At 33.6% G+C, this 17,937-nt stretch overlaps 1 protein-coding gene across 1 annotated transcript; it reads left to right on the top strand.

Annotated features, from left to right (window-relative positions):
- Window positions 1-4,255: 4,255 nt before the first annotated feature.
- On the top strand, window positions 4,256-13,806 carry LOC128174895 (uncharacterized). Its single transcript, XM_052840319.1, has 6 exons — window positions 4,256-4,307; window positions 4,454-4,566; window positions 8,146-8,458; window positions 9,421-9,717; window positions 12,317-12,340; window positions 12,467-13,806. Exons 1-6 carry the CDS (start codon window positions 4,256-4,258, stop codon window positions 12,826-12,828), a joined length of 1,161 nt encoding a protein of 386 aa, XP_052696279.1. The 3' UTR covers window positions 12,829-13,806.
- The last annotated feature ends 4,131 nt before the right edge of the window (window positions 13,807-17,937 follow it).

Raw genomic sequence — 17,937 nt, 5'->3', positions numbered from 1 at the left:
AAAGATCGAGTCGATTCCGAAGTAAAAGAATAATATCTTGGTGAACACATTCCCTTAAAATTTATATTCCACACTGTTTTCTTAAAAAAAAAAACCAGTTTTTAAATTGATCATAATTTTGACGGTCATTAAACTCATTAAACTTAACCTACCCGCGTTTTATACTAACAACCAGATAAAGAAGTCGTTTGATTAAATATTAAACATTTGTTCGATTTAATTGCAATGATTAAATACATCAATATATGAGTTGTTAAAGTAAAATTGTATTCACTGACGGTAACTAGAATAACATTAAGTCCTTTTTAGTGGGTCATTCCGAATGTGGGATTTTGAACATTGTAACATTGCAATAGCAAGTATATTATCCCCCTCAACAGGAATTATTTTCCTCGGCTTCACCTCGTGAAATAGTTGATGTTTTGGGTGACAATAAATTTGCTATGCAACTTTTGCCGGCTTTAAAAAATGCATGTATACTGAAGTAAATATATGATATAGTTATAGACGTAAGTAACTGTTTTGGGATCATAAAGAATATATTTGGTGTTGATGAAAATGAATGGTATACACATATCAAATGGATATGGACAGACTAGTTTTATTCAAACCCTTACACAATCTTACAATCCTACTGTTTTATTATATTAAGTAAGTTAATTTGTATATCTATTTAGTTTATATGTAGATGTAAATGGTCATATTTTTTTTATTATTCAATGAAACATTTTATTGATCACAAAATATTTTGATTTTTCTCTCTTTTTGATTTGTTTAAAATACGAGGGTTTTTATGCTATTTCCTGCTTACCGCGTAAGTAGTGTCAATGTTTCTCCACGCGTTATTAACCACTTTTACGGTAATTGTAAAATAAAAAATCGTTCTCTTTCATCTTCAGTTGGTATAGGACACTTGTCGATAATTAAAATAGATATTTCCCCGCGTTTCGATTGCAATATCGAGGAAATGTTGTATTGACTACATTCTTTTAGGTTTTATGCATTTCACTGGTTAGAAATTGATCAATAGAAAATGTTCTCAATAGTAGAATAAAACTGGTTAATCACCTCTAGCCGCCGTTTCAAGCGAGTTACAGGAAAAAGGACGCCGATGACATTCAAAGGCAAATAAACAAGACGATTAAAGAAGCCAACAGCGAAATATTGAGCCAAGTCTCGAGATTTTGGACAGTCATTTGTCTGCAGTGGAGTAAAAAATTTACGAAAACCAGAAAGTGATTTGGAGAGGCAAGAAGCTAAAAAAGAAGTCTTTGCAGATGAGTATCATTTTAAAAAGCGCGGGAATAAAGAGCAGTACAAACATAACTCAAAAGTGATGCCAAAAATTAAGGAGACGAATGAAGAAATCGAAGAGGGCTGCACCAAGGAAGCGAGACAGAAAATATCTGAAGGGTATGAATTTATAAAACCGAGACAAAAACCTATAGAATTAACATATTCCTCCGCCGCTGGTTGAAGAGCAGTGTACGAATATGTAAAAAAATAAATCCGAATGCTTTAGACTCGGAAAACTAAAAGATAGTTTCCAAAGCACAAACAAGAGCCGCGAGAAAAAATTAAGAAAAATAATAAATGAACGCATAAAGAGACGGAGATATACAAGCAAAATTAAGGCCCAGAAAGTGATCAGTCGAGCGAAACGGAGATAAGGCAGGTAACTTGCCGGTAGATATACTGAGAAGTAATCTGGGTCAAGCGTTCAATTAAGGTATATCACTTCTCATGTTTTGATTTCATTGCGCAGATGTTCATTATATTTTAAATGAATATGATTTTATTAATTTAAACCTCACAAAAAGATCATCATTTCATAATTACACAACATTCGAAAAGAAAATCCATTTGAATTCAAGAAACGAACAAGTTTTGGGGGGAACTATTTTCTCGTGCGGAAGGTTTTTTAGTCGAAAATGACAGAAACAAGGAATTTTATGAATTTTCAATATACTTTTCTTTTTATTATACTTTATTCATTATTCTCATTTTTAACATTTGATAGGTTTGTGACATGTTCTATAGGTTCTCTATGACTTGTACTAAACTAAATTTTGAGAGAATGATAGACGTTTAGCATAAAATCATGCAAATATATAGAAAATATCTGAATTTTTTAAAGCCAAATTTTGCAATAATTTTACCTTTGAAGCCATGTATCTAAAATTTGAAATCACTGACCCCCATGCTTTATTATATCAAAATGATACTGCATACATATGTAGACAAACTGGATTAATCTTCTAAAATTCTTGATATTCAAAATGTTTTTATTTCAAATCAAATTGTAACTATTATAAGAATTGTCTATTTTAAGTGCAAAAAGGTCATACAAACATTTATGCAGCTTCATGCAATTTTTTTTTTGTAATCCCTCTTTTCAGTGTTACCATTGTACATAATTAAAAACAACATTTTAAGAAAAGAGTTTGCTTAATCAAAAATTCTGTCAACAAATCCTAATCAGGCTGAAATCGCATTTTAAGTGCAAAAAGGTCAAATTTAATTGACCATAACTCAGAGGGATGAACACTGACCTCCCATTTTCTTTGTATTATTTAAGTGTGTTTTGTCTACAGATTTCAATAGAATACTTCTCAAGAAATTCTTGATACAAGAACATTGAGGAGTGGGATAGCTTAAATCGAGCAGGTATGTATTTCAAGTATTTGATTTGGCTATAATTTGCCGTTAGTTACTACTCCAAGTTCTGTAGAGATTAAAAACAACAAATATGCTACAGAGAATGAAAGGTTTGAGTCGTCAGAGATAGAAAAGTCATAAGGAAGGGTTGCGTGCAGGACCCTGAGTTTGTCAATCCATTAACAATACCAGGTAACAAATAAAAAACAAAGGTTGGTTTTAGATGCAAGACATGTTAATCCACATCTGTTTTAGCATAAACAAAAGTATGATGACAGATAACATCGCAAGAGTTGTTTCAAATGGTGGATACTTTGTTTTCAATTGATTTGAAAAGTGCTTCTCATGTTCTTTTTTATGGAAAGAAAAAAAATATTTTTACTCTAATGTTCTACCTTTAGTCTTAGTACTGCTAGATACATTTTTACAAAAGTTTTGTGTGAAATAGTCAAATTTTGGAGATCAAAAGGTCACAAAGTTGTCATGCATTTAGATGATGGCATAGGAGGTTCTCAAACGTTTGCGTATGCTGAAATTCTTAGTTAAAAAATACAGATAAATTCAAATGATTTGAGATTTATTTTGGTTGATGATAAATGCCATTGGAAACCTTCTTAGGGGATAGTTTGATTAGGGTTAGTATGGAACAAAGAAATCAACAAAATATCGGTGTCAAAGGCTAGAATTCAAAAACTTAAGGTAAATATTCAAAACATTTTAAAAGGCTACACCTCGGGTTTCAAGTGGTCAGAAGTTCTTTCTAATGCATCTGTAGTTGGACAGATTATTTCAACACAGGCTGTGATTGGTGACACGGTTAGGTTAAGAATCAGATACTTGTATTATTGCATACCTGTAATATCCGGTTGGAACTTTTATATTTTGCTGAGCCAGGAGGCTGTGGATTAGCTTCAGTTTTAGGTAAATAATTTAGATATCATGAATAAAAAAGGAACTTATTGAAATCAGATAACTGATGCAGAGAATAGACAAATCGCATTGGTCTGTGATGCTTCAGATCCGGGTTCTGGAGGTCATTTGACTTATGTTCAAAGGATGAACAGCAACACATTGAATGGCATGGTATTTGGAATGAGCGAGGAAACTGTCAGGAGAATATTGAATAACTCTGTAAATTTCGTGAATTACAGCTAAGTTGAGGTGAATTTAAATAATCGAAATGTTCCACACATATTAATGGTTGGAAGTAAGAAAAAGACTTTGCAAGACATTGCCATGTCAGTGCATAGTCTGTGTGACAAGAAACACAGATTCATTTGAATTGCATATGGCTGCCTAAAGCGCAAAATACAACTGAGACATTCTTAGCAGAATGAGCGATTATGACGACTGATCAATTAAACGGGTAGTATGTGAATACTTTTATAAAGAATTGGGCAAGCATACATGTGACATATTTGCTTCTAGTTAGAGCAATAAGTATGAAGTTTTCAATTCAAAATACTAGAGACCAGTGGAACTGATGCATTTAAGCATGTATTGTCAAATAGAGGTAATTGGGTTGTACCACCACCTATGTTGATACCAAAAGTAGTAAAACAAATTAAAACAGGAAAAATGTAAATGTACTTTAGTAATGCCGAAATGGAAATCTGCCCCGTTTTGGCCTATGTTGGTCAACAAAGAAGGTAGTTTTAAATGGTATGTAACAAGTATGACTAAATTTAAAAACAGGAGACGTTGTGTGCAGAGGAAGGGGAAATAATTGAATATTTGGAAAAATAGGACTTTTGGTTAAACTGCTTTTCCTAAAAATTGAATTTTGATTTTGTAGGATTAGGATTAGACGAGAGAGTACAGAGTGTAGCACTGGACAGTGGAGTTAAATTTGCCAGTTATTTGGACGACCTTTGTCTCTATATGAAAGTTCTTGTCTTATCAAAAAAGGTGACAACACCAATAGAACATGTACAAAAGATGGGATAGGAAAATTTTATAAAGTCACAAGGACACAGTGCTCTGCCAGCAAATCCGATAAATGTTGCATTTTATTTAACACATCTTTAAGAAAATGGTGAAAATCATCATCCTGTAAATTCGGCTGTGTATGGAATTAAATGGGCGCACGACAATGTTGGTTTACCAGACCCGACCAAAAAATTTTTTGTTTTATTTATACAGGAAGCATCGAGGAGAAAAGCGTCAAAAACTGTTAACAGAAAGGAACCAAAAACAATTGATGTACATTCATTTCATGCATATCTTTTACAATTTTATGCTATGCTATGGTATGCGATTTTAATGATATGCTATGAGATTTGTATTCTATGCTATGAGATTTGTATGCTATGCTATGAGAAATTGAAATGAAGGGCTTAATGATATGGTATGTTATGCTATGATATGCTATGAGATTGGAACAAAAACGCCTCCATACACAGAAGAGTTCCGCACATTTCGATGTAAAATAATAAGAAGCCAAAGTTTAGCACAACTCCTATGTGACCATTTATTTCTTCAAATTAAAACATTTAAAACTGAGTTAAAAGAATGTTGAATGTTGAATGCTATGCTATGGTATGCTATGGTATAACATGACGAATGTGATTCTATGAGATTGTATGCTATGCTATGAGATTCCAATGCTATGCTATGAGATTCCAATGATATGCTATGGGAATTCAATGCTATGCTATGCTATGGTGTATGTTGTAAAAGATATGCTTGAACCGACTGTATATATAAAATTATGTGAACATTCTTACAGTTAACGGACTTGTTAATTGTTAGAAACCTCCCGATGATATTGTTCAGTTTTGCCGGATTTTTACGAGTCAACGAGCTTAGTTTTTTGTGTTTTAATGATGTGTCAGTTAAAAACGATCACTTGGTTATTTAATAAGGGAAAGCAAGACAGACCAATACCATCAAGGAAACGAAATTTTGATATCAAAAGGGAACCCAGCGGCTTGTCCGGTAAATATGTACCAAAGGTATCTGGATCTTCTTGAGGACGTGGGGGAGAAACATTTTTTTTCATTTTCAGACGAATGTTTTAGGTCAAAGGGCATTTGTAAATTTATATAAAAAAAGTTAGTTATTCTGCTGCCAGATATAATATATTACTTTTATTCAAATATGTTTTCTTTCAATCAGATGTCAACTTCTCTATGCCTATTTTGGAAGCTAGTCAAGTTTTGCCAAACGGTGTACATGTACCGACAGTTGCTTCACTAGGTCCATTATTAGTCAATTCAAAACAACCGAGCTTTTCATAACTATGCCAGTGACATTATCCTAGCGCACATCGCTTGCGCAAGACCATTGGGGAGTAGTTATGTCTTCGATGTTTACTAAGATGTGGTCATAAGGGTGAAACTAGAAGAAAGCGAGGCATACGATCTAGAAGGAAGATAGCTAAAAACACTAGACCGCCAAACTCTTGGAACACTTTTCTTCGGTGTAATGAGAACAAAACAAGACCATCTGGATTTACGCAGACCAAAACGTATCTGCAAAACTATTAGGATAAAATCTATTATAGTTGTAACAAAGGAAAAAAATTGCAAATCAATGTAAATGCAAAAAATGCAGCCTTGGGTAGTATTAATTCAATCATCGTTGCGGTAGTAAGTCCGGATATAGATTGTTGTTGTTATTGGTGTGGTTGTTTTTTAATGATTTAAAAGTTGATGAGTTATGGGTGACATTTGGAAAGGGCAGGAATTTGCGATGAATACCAATTCATGATAATGTTTGATTTCTGGGCCCAATATCAAAAGGACTGCCATTCTTTCATGCATTCACGGATTTGGGATACAGAGTGCGCATTAGTTGGGACAGGTAAAATGACAGCATGTCACGCTGAAATGTGTTTGAGAGCGTTACAGAGGTATTCAGATTCTTAAGATTTCCTTGTGACGGTGTGACAGAACATATAATCAATTTGTACACATCATGTACGTTCGGTCCAGCACTTCCAAAAGAGTAAATGACACGCGCCTTAACCTCTTTGCTCGTAAGCAGCGTCCGTACAATGGCATCCCTCAATCCCTCAAGAGCTGCTCTTGTATAGCATATTAAAAGATATGTATTGCAAGCTAAAAAACATTGGGTCAATCGCTATGCAGGTGACAAACCTCACCATCCCCTTCCAGATGGTGTTGGGTCAAAGTCCGAATTACTTTGCACTGCTCGTTGCAGCTGCTCAATCGATCAGATCATGTACATTCGAAATGAACTGCAGCATGTTTTTAAACGCATGCACAGAGTGTTCATATATGACATGAAGATCAAATTATTCCATACAACAAATTCTTCTTCATAATGTTACAGAAAAAAAAAATATTACACAGACATTTTTAAAATATCATGAAAACTTTATGAAAAAAGACACCTTTTTAAAATATGAGGCGGCCATCTTGAAAATGACGAAAACTTGAATGGCCAACGATATTTATTAATCAAGCAATGTTTACGGAACCTTCATGCAAAATGTGGTGCTTGTCTCCATAAGTGAAATATCTTGCTGAAATTTTGACCTAAGCCGCTACACTAGAAATGTTACTTATCCACACGATTATGTATTGAATGATTATTTTTCTCGCATTATATAACCTTAAAAAATTATGTTTGACAACTTTCTGTTATGACGTTTAAGGATTACTTTCGGTTTATCCTTCCACGTGCTTCAAATAGTGCAAGTCAAAATGAGAGCATACGACAGTTTTTTTTAATTAAGAATTTGATAAATTGTAATTAATTAAGCAACATAATTACTTAATGGATAATTTCAATGCCCTATTTTGCACTTCCCTACAGCAGACACCGTTTGTTTACATTTTAAAACGACGTAGTAATACACAGTGTAAGACGGAAAAAAATTACACTGCTGTCTCACACCGGACAAACCGATCCCACACCGGTGATAATGCGAAACTCACTATATAGGTATGTAAACTTACATTCTACATCGTGGAGAGTTGCTGTAACCTTTCTTTAAAGCTTTAGATGGCAAATGGACTGATTCTCACAATTCCAATAATGTTTGGTCAGTTACATTCGGTAGAGATACTAAAGATCGCGTCCAACTAGACAATGTCATGATTCGTTGATATGTACTCCGGGTCTCGGTATCGATTTTAATGGCGGACGCGTGAATAGAGAATATTGCGCTACGCTGCTACAGGAAACTTTTAGGAAAGACATATTTTTAATAAAATAAGGCCTGGTTTTATTGTTTGTTTCTTTCTAAATACATCATAATATGAAGGTGTATCATACCAACTTAATTGCCAACGTCATTGATATGGGACTCTTTATTGTTATAGCATGTCAACAAATAAAATTAGAGGTAACAAAACATTTAAATTATATTATTGCGTGGGGTAAATAGCAAATTATATTCTTTGAAGAAATAAAATGTTAACATGAAAAGGCTTTAGAAAATATGAAAAAAATATATTACCATCTGAGGTTCGAGGAGGAAAAAAAAACTAAAATAAAACAATAATATAAACACATTAGTTGACACAATATTTCACTGTTTTCTTTTCAGATTTAGATGGACCCCTCTTATATATCAATGACAAAATAAAAAGTTATATCGAGTTGACAGAATACGCGCCATTGAGAATATCGTGCCAAGTGGATGGAAACCCCGCCCCCACAATACGTCTCAGTAGGGGTCAGGCAGACACTGAACTCGATGAGAGGAAGGGGACATGGCTGAACTATACCATAGACACGGCTCAATGTACCCACACAGACACGTATAGATGTAGCGGGAGATCTACAGGATTAAACATCACAGAAAAAGTGATAAACATCAACGTTCTATGTAAGAATCACGTCCATTTTTTATCAACGTCTAAACTAGCTAGTATACAAATAGAAAGATAGTTGGTCGAGAAACGAAAATTAGATTCATCAACAGAGATAAAATATTCAACATCAACGTTCTTTGTAAGAACCATTCGAACTCATTTTTTTTTTAATTTTTACCTAGTTTCTTATTCATGTATATGTGCAAAATGGTTGAAAGAGACTAAATGGGTAGATAAGTGTGTCTAAAACAAGCAAACTGTTTTTTTAAAATGTCTATTCATGGATGTAGTAATATGTAAACTGAAAAGAAAAAAATCAACACCTAAGGTCTAGATCTAGTAAATGACTCCAGAGTGTCTTTTTTGGTGCTAGAACCGTTATGACGTCATAATTGATTTAAAGAGTCTTATTCCCGTATTTTACGCCTTAAGAGAAATTATGTAGAAAATTTAACAATTTCTTGATATTCTATGTTAAATCATGGGGAAAGTAATCCCAATACCTATATTCAATTTGACATCATTTTAAATAGGAGGTCAAGAGCTTGTTTAGTACTGTTTTGAAGACTGTAGGCATTCTTGATATATTTTATTAGTCAAAAATGGAAACAAAAATCCGAAATTTGTTTCTCAATTCCTTCATATTTCATTGAAAACAACAGTTTAAAACATGCTTTTTCATTGTGTTCACCCAAATATCTAGCCCCGGTACACTCTGTTAAAGAAAGCTATTGTTATTAAGCAAAATTGAGAGCATTTATATCTTAAATTTAGTAATTCTGAAGGCACCTTTCTTTACTAGATCTTGACCCTAAGACAAAAGTTATGATATATACTAATTGAGTTGTTAAAATGTGAGTTATCTTCACAAAAATTCTTAAAAACTGGCATTTATATTTATTACAGACTTAATACTTAAAGAAGGAATCTCTTTACATGGGGAGTTCAAATTATAGGTATAAATTTCAATTTGCAGGTTACACCAGTTTTGATTGCGGAGGTAATTTCAAATCCATATTTAGTTCCAAGAGTGGAATAGACACCAAAGTAAATGTGGCTGTTCCAATTATTGCTAACCCGCCTCCACGGGCATCTGACTTCAAGTGGGACGGTCCTGTACCAGTGTCTGTTAGGACAACTATTTCTAGAGGAGAGTTGACTTACAAACACCTAATTAGAAGTTCTATCCCAGTCAAAGATCGGAATTATTTTGGAAACTACACACTGTCGTACAATGGGCAAATAATCACTAAAATAACAATCAACCCGGAAGGTAGCATTTACTTACAAATTTTAAAATAGTCTATATGAAATACATTTCGGAATGGTTATTAGTGTTAATTTGTTTCATATCATATCGTCTGTTCGCCCTCTGAGAAGATAAACCGTTTGTTGATGAAATATATTTTTTTTAATTAACAGACATTAAAATGTTTATGAATTTAAACCACTCAAATTATTTCTACATTTTTTATTACATTTGTTAATACATAATTGTTTTATAAATTTACAATGTCAAATTGATTCACACATAAATTTTAGCATGAAAGGCTGATTTGATATTCTATAGCTGGAACATAAACAGCTGTTCCTTGTTTCCCACCGACTATAAAGTGAAAGCTAAAGTACAGTAAAATGCTTTTTTACGACAAATTTATCATGAATTCTAAAACTAATCTACTAAATAACGATATATAGCTTATATTGAGAACAACAACCATCGTCAGGAGACATTTACTATACCTGATAATATACGTAATTCCCTTGTAATACTTCTGCCCTTGAAACGTTTAACTTTCAAATTGGAGCGTTCACCATTCGCTTACCGTTCAGTGTGCGTTCAGCGTTTGCTCACCATGTGTTCACAGTGTGCAGTTTTGCGCTCTCTCCATTTCGCTCACTTTACGCTGTCTTTTCATAAAGTGCTCACAGTGCGTTTACTATGAGGTCAGCTATCGTTCTGCGTTCGCTCACCGTTCAAATTCAATTCATTACCATTTCATTCAGAATTCCGATGTGAAAAGATCATCTTAGAAAAAACTGAAAAGAAAAATGTGCATGTATTCTTAATAACGACAGGGAAATTCCTAAATGCAATGTGAATGTCGTTTTCTTTAAAATATAATAAGGACTATCGGCCTCGATCAAAGCTCATAAGCATAAAGCATATTGAGTTATCATAAGACTGAAAGTAACAGTTGTTAATGGATAAAAACATCAATATATCTTGATGTTGAGTTGAATGCCACAGCAAGTGCTTTATTCTTTTGTTGCACAAGCTTTTAGATAAATTATGTTTCATATCAGCCACTAGAGGATCACAATTTGTGCCAATGGAAATCCGACTGATTGTTGGAAGACATGGTGTCTACAATCTACATAGGTTTTGTCTATCAGAAATTCAGCCATCTTTAAATGTCGACCTCAAAGTATTTGTGTGTGCAATCAGAATGACTTTTAACAAATGAGTTTGTAGATTTCCATTGACAAAGTAAGACAATTAACGAGTTTCATTTCTATTGAAGAAACAACCGTCAGTGATATCAAAAAGCCTAGGCTTTAATCTTGCATGGGAAATGGTTGTTTAAATCGTAAAAAACCGTACGTTTTGATGCTATCAATTTATGTAAGATTGTGTGACCTCAACGTTTCTAAACATTTTTAAGAGTTTTTAAGTATCATTATCTGATTCACATCGCTTCTGGAGTATATTGTTGTACAGTAAATTTGAAGCTTCTCCTTAACTACTCTATGGATTTTAGTAAGGAGTAAAGAAAAAGGCTAATTAGAACATTTATTGCAACCTGATTATTTATCTTTGTTTGTATGGACTTTTGTGAAGCTTTGGAATCAACTTTACATATGGTAAATCAAATTTATTTTGTTTATTTTGGATATTAAAGAAAACCGATTAATGATTTTGAAGTATTTTCTGCTTGTAAAAGGCTTTTGCGGGCGTAAGTAGAATTATAACATAGAGATTTGAATTTTACAAGTGGTAATTGTTTTTATTTTTTGTTCCAGCCTTCTAAACTTTTACCTGTGGCAGTATGATATTAGTGAGCTTCTTAAATTAGACCTTTACCAGTAGTTAAAGTACTGTTATACATCAAAATCAATCTGTCTCAGTTAAATTAACAATGGAATTCAATGGGAGTATTTTAAGTACAATATATGCCTCAACACTTCTGTATGAAAAAAATAAGACAGGCTTTGGCCCTCATGGGCCTCGAAACTGTTGGATATCGGTTTTTTTTTTTATACATAACTGTTTTTGGCATACATCCATTACATATGCGTTTTTGATAGAGTTGGGGAATAACTCAAGAACCAATCGCTCATCATTCGTTAACCATGGGTTCATCTTTCATCTTCTGTTTCCGTTTGCATCCACCTAGCGCACATTGTTTATCGTTCAAAGCCGCTCACCCAATTCAGTTCAGTGTTCGCTTACCGTTCACACACAGTGCGATCTACTTTCGCACACCTTTCGTTCCGAGTTCGTTCACCGCTCATGTTGGAAAGTAGAACATTTCAGGGACTGTATATTAATCTTTTTTTTTTAAATATCTGAAATACTTAAAAGTATATTCCAGAAGATATATTAACTAAATTGATTCATAGATATAATCACGATATTAACTGTGTATTATTTTTTCCCAATATTCATTAGAGATATATTATTTTAAGTATCCACATTTAGGGAATTTTATTTCGTATTTTTGCATACAGGTTATTCAATTATCCGAATTCAAACAAAATATTTCAAAGCATTCTGTTACTTAACAATCTGTTTAAACGTGAATGATGTCGCTTGACTTTTACTTTCCTTAAAAAAAAATATCGTGTTTTATTTTTCTTCTTTTTTTCAGAAATTTCCAATTTGAAAACAACAGGTGCGTTTTAAATATGAAGAGAAAAATACCATTTGAAATAATAAAATCAACAAGACTTCAATAATTTTATCTATATTTGTAAAGGGTATATCACAATATAATTCAATATATGCTTTGCATTTTCAGATGAGACATCGATATTATATATTGCTGCAATCTCTCTGCTTTCTGTTCTGTTGGGATTTACATGGCTAATTGTGGCTTCGTGTGTCATAAGTAAGAGACGGTATCGCAATATTAACCAGAACAATAAACATGGCGGAAAAAGCATACAACTTGAATCGCAAAATATGACACATCACGATGATGAACACGGTACGGTTGTAGCCGCACTTGACAATATGACACAGCATTACGATTATGTGAAGGATACAGCTGAAGAAGAGAAGTACACGAACGCTATTAGAAAACACTCAGTTTTAGATGGGGGTTACACAGAACTAGGTCTACGTGACCAAGAAACTTTTTATGAGGAGTTAAAGGAATGAAAATTGACTCTGTTAATGAGAAATAAAATCTAGAAGACGTTACATACAAAAAAGAGGTGTAAGGCCCACAAAACTCACCTGAAAAGGAAAATCTTTAATACAATTCGCTTTATGGAGTAATTTAAAAAATATCTGGATACTTTGATATAATCAGTCCTGTATCAAATTATTTTTTTCTCCAAACATTTAATGTTAAATATGCCCCCCCCCTTTTTTTACAGGATTTTTCACTAGTAAAATTTGATTACTCTTCTCAAAATAATTGCATGCCTTATTTCTTACTTTTATTATTATAATTATTATTATTATATTCATATTTATTCCTATTTTCAAATTTTGCTTTGAAAGAACGCAGTAATCATTGACAACAATCCATACAATGTAATCTACCTAATTGTTTAAGATAAAAGATAAACAGTTTTCTACCGCAAACTAAAACCTTAACCATGTAAATATAATGAATTCAAAATAAGTGATTTCGACATCATTAATTCACAAACATGAAACAGCAGTTTGTTACTTTTAACAAGTGTGTATAGATTAGCTGACGAAGTTAAATTACCGCACGATTTATGATTTTCTCGTCGATACACTTTAAAGCTAGTCTTGTCACTATCAAAATTCAAACATTATTTTGAGCCTCATGTTTCTGTGTATGTATCAGTGCATACAGCATAATTCCATATTGTTTTGAATGACTTGTAAACTATGTCTTCCGATCGTATCATAATGTGTCCCAAATTAAAACACTGCAAAACAAATCATTGTGTTTTACATATGTAGATTCTGTACAATGCAAGTCGGTAAATGAAGATTTTGATATTCATATCTTGATTCCAAACTTTTTTTGGCTTTTATTTGCATTCAGTTTTATCATTGCAAGTTTTATTGTTTTATTAAACAATTTTACAATAAAACATGAATGTAACATAAGACATATATTGCAATGCAAAAGTAAACGTCATAAAAATGTATCAAAACTTGATGTTCTGTTTCGCATACATGACAAAATGTATGTAGATGATTGGGATAAACAGATTTATAAATTGCGAATATATTTGAAGAGAAACACGTAAACTTTTGTGTAAGAAAGAGACAATTTTACCAATATTTGTAGAAACAGGCTTTGACGGTTACCTGGGTCCCATATTGACCTATGAAAGAGTATCATCTACGTACAAAATTTCAATTTGAAGTCTAAAATTTAATCGGAGACTCCTTTGACAGTCACCCTGCTTTAATGTTTGATGTGTGAGAAATATTCAATCATAAAAAGGGGGAGGTCAAAGGTAGAAAGAATCTCGGATTATAAAACCTTAGCTCCAGGGGCAAATATTTTTGGTAATAAAAGACCTGCATTCCTTTAATGCTCAATCTTTTAATATATTGACAGTTTTATTTATAATGCACATAAAATGCATACAGTTTTTTATATTGTAAACACAATCAGAATATCAAAGTATATTTCCTAAAATAAAATATATATTCAATTCAATATTGCCAAGTGACAATTTACAATAAATATATCAAAATTAAGTAATAATTGTTAAACATAGGACACACAGCAATTGCCTTAAGTAAAAAACATGTTCGATATACGATCATATACGATACCCCCCCCCCCCCCCTTTCGGTCTCTCCCGCCCCCAACCGACACAAAACTTTAACCTCTGCCCCATGGATTTGGCAGTAAATTCACAATTTGACATCTGGACATTAGGAGCACAATAGCAATGCACGACTTCTTTGACTTTGATAATACAGAAAAATATATTAAATCTATACATTTTCACTATTCGACTATATCGGCCTCACCATTGGGCCTCAACCCCTGACCCAGTGACCATGGATTTTGCAATTTTTTCTTAGTAAAATATTGTTCAAAATGTAATGTGTTTTTTGCTATATGGACATTCTGCCAATGGGACTAAACCCCTGATTCATGAGTCATGAATTTCATCATTTAGGTAGAGGGCCAGTGGACAGCATAGCCATGGAAAGAGGTTTTTTCACACACATGTAATGGAATAGAGGAGAATATTGTTTGGAAAGAATTATTAAATTTTCAATATATTGCCATATTGGTCCGATCCTCAAGCCTGAACCCCCTGACGCATGGTGTTATGAAATTTAAAAAAAAAATGTAGGGGACCTCGAGGACACCGTAACCATGCATTTAGTTTTTCTTAAATATATATGGGAGTAAAGAAGACGAGTTCTAAGATTATATATGTTTTTACTGTAAGGTCCTGTTGGCCCGACCATAAAGCCTAACCCCCTGACCCAGGGGTAATGAATTTGAAATATTTAAGAGGCCCTCATGGACATTATAACTATGCATTTAGTTTTCCACGAATATATATGGGACTTCCGTTCATATCTATTAAGGATTTCTTATGAGAGAAAGCATAAAAATATCAAATATACATTTCAACTCAGTGCATGTACTTACTTTTGTTATCGTGATGACAACAAGAGGCCCATGGGCCACATCGCTCACCTGAGGAACAAAAGGTATGATAAAATCAGCTTAATGGAGTCATAATATAAACTATCTGGACAATGTACAATAATACATGTACATCCTGTATAAATAAAATCCATTTTCACCTGGATATTCTTATGTTTATGATCATTAGTCCCTTTTTTAACAGGATGATTTTATAGTCATATCATATGTTGAGTATTGCAGTTCTGAAAAAGATCCCTAACAATAGTTTATTTTTGGGATATAAACGTACATCAACCTCTGAACCTTCTCGTGAGGCCAAATAATTGTCCTGGAGCCAAAGTCTTAACAATTATAAAGAATCATCTGGCTGATTAGTTTCTGAGAAGATTTTTAAAGATTTACCCTATATATTCCTTTGTTAAGCTTTGACACCCCCCCCCCCCCCCCATTGTGGCCACACCCTACCCCTGGGAATAAAGATTTTCACAATTTTGAATCTACACTACCTGAGGATGCTTTCACACAAGTTTCAGCTTTCCTGACTGATTGGTTTCTGAGAAGAAGATCTTTACAGAGTTACTCTGTTAATTCCTATGTAAAACATCGACCTCCCATTGTGGCCTCACCCTACCACCGGGGGTCATGATTTTCACAACTTTGAGTTTACACTACCTGAGGATGCATCCACACAAGTGTTAGCTTTCCTGGCCGATTAGTTTCTGAGGTGAAGATTTTTAAAGATTTACTCTTTATATTCATATGTTAAACTTCGACCCCCCATTGTGGCCCCACCCTGCCCCTGGGGGTCATGATTTTCACAATTTTGAATCTACACTACCTGAGGATGCTTCCACACAAGTGTCAGCTTTCCTGGCCGATTAGTTACTGAGAAGAAGATTTTTAAAGATTAACTCTATATATATTCCTATGTTAAACTTTGATCTCCTATTGTGGCCCCACCCTACCCCCGGGGGTCATGATTTTTACAAATTTGAATCTACATTACCTGATGATGCTTTCACACAAGTTTTAGCTTTCCTTGCTGATTAGTTTCTGAGAAGAAGATTTTTAAAGATTTACTCTATATATTCATTTGTTAAACTTCGACCCCCCATTGTGGCCCCACCCTCAGGTGAGCTAAAAAGGTTAAGTTTACAATACAATAAGTTGTTAAAGTTGGTTCCTGGAAGAACAGACTTTGAAAATTTTCTTAATAAATAATCTTTAATCTTTAGTTTTTAAGATCTGTGTACAAACATAGAATTGCGAGCAAATCTCTGTATCTTGCTTATAATTCGAAGCTTAACACTCAAATATGGTTAGTAAATAGAAATTGTAAACAACTAAACACAAGAAGCATGCACTACATGTAAAACAAATAAAGAACACAATTCATTTTTTCGAAATGAATCATATATATACATGTATATACCTACATATTTCCGTCAGCGATATCAAACTCTATATTTTAACTGAATAAACTCAAGAAAATGCCGAGCATCTCAACAAAACCTATTGCATTAATCTATCTTTACGCAAAAGATAATGCCGAATTACCGATAGAATGAATTGTGTTTCAGTAGGCACCTACCCCATCATCAGATTTTGCTTAATTTGCGTAGGTAAACAGTTAACTGTTTGATTTACCGATGTCTCTGTTTGATTTAATACGTAAAAATCACGAAATTTCAAAATTTCCCTTCATACGCGAACTGTTGCACAACAAGCAAATTCATCATAGTCAGATCGACCCTTCTTCGTATAATGTCATAGCTGCTTTAAACAAAGAACCTCGTTTTAGAAGTATGGAATACGAGTCTAGGTAAAATGGGTATGCAAACCCGGGCCGTGGCAAAATAAAAGCCGGGGCAGATCGGCAATCGTGAATTCCAAATACGCATTATTTTCAGCAATATTTACAGCGAATACACATATACTAGTCCATCAAATATCCTGAAATTTTAATGAGATTGGCAGATCTTTTGTTTTGCCCTGGCCAAGTCTTGCCAACCCATTTTACCGGATGCCGAGCCCGAAGCTATTAAACTGATTGAAACACGCCTTTCCTTTATTATTATTTTCGTAATAAGTCAGATTTGAAACAGAATTACCCATTAATTTTTACAATTTATATTTTCCTTCCCATAAGGATAATATATGCTAAACTACGTTGAATTTGCCTCGGTAGTTCTTGAGAGGAAGATTTTTAAAAATGCACCCCCCCTTTTTCTACAATTTCAAGGTTTTCTCCGCTTTGAAAACAGATCGGACTTTTATTTATTTATTATTTATTATATTCGCCCTCCCATAAAGATGCTTTGTGCCAAATTTGGTTGAAATTGGATAAGCGGTTTTAGAGAAGAAGTTCAAAATGTAAAAAGTTTACAGACAGACAGACGGACGGACGGACGGACGGACAGACGGACGGACAGACGGACAACGGACAAAATGTGATCAGAATAGCTCACTTGAGCTTTCAGCTCAGGTGAGCTAAAAAGTATTTGATTACATGCAAAAAAAAATATATTATATTTCTTAGGAGAGTGAAGATGGAATGTGTTTTATTGTAAAAATGAAAAATGTCCTACAGACCCAGTATTCCGATAAAATGCGTTCTGTGTCTTGTCTCTGTAGGAAAGAATATACATGTACGTTGG

Source organism: Crassostrea angulata, chromosome 2 (genome assembly GCF_025612915.1).
Source record: "Crassostrea angulata isolate pt1a10 chromosome 2, ASM2561291v2, whole genome shotgun sequence".
Taxonomy (NCBI): Eukaryota; Metazoa; Mollusca; class Bivalvia; order Ostreida; family Ostreidae; genus Magallana; species Magallana angulata.
This window is presented reverse-complemented; position numbering and strand designations above follow the sequence as displayed.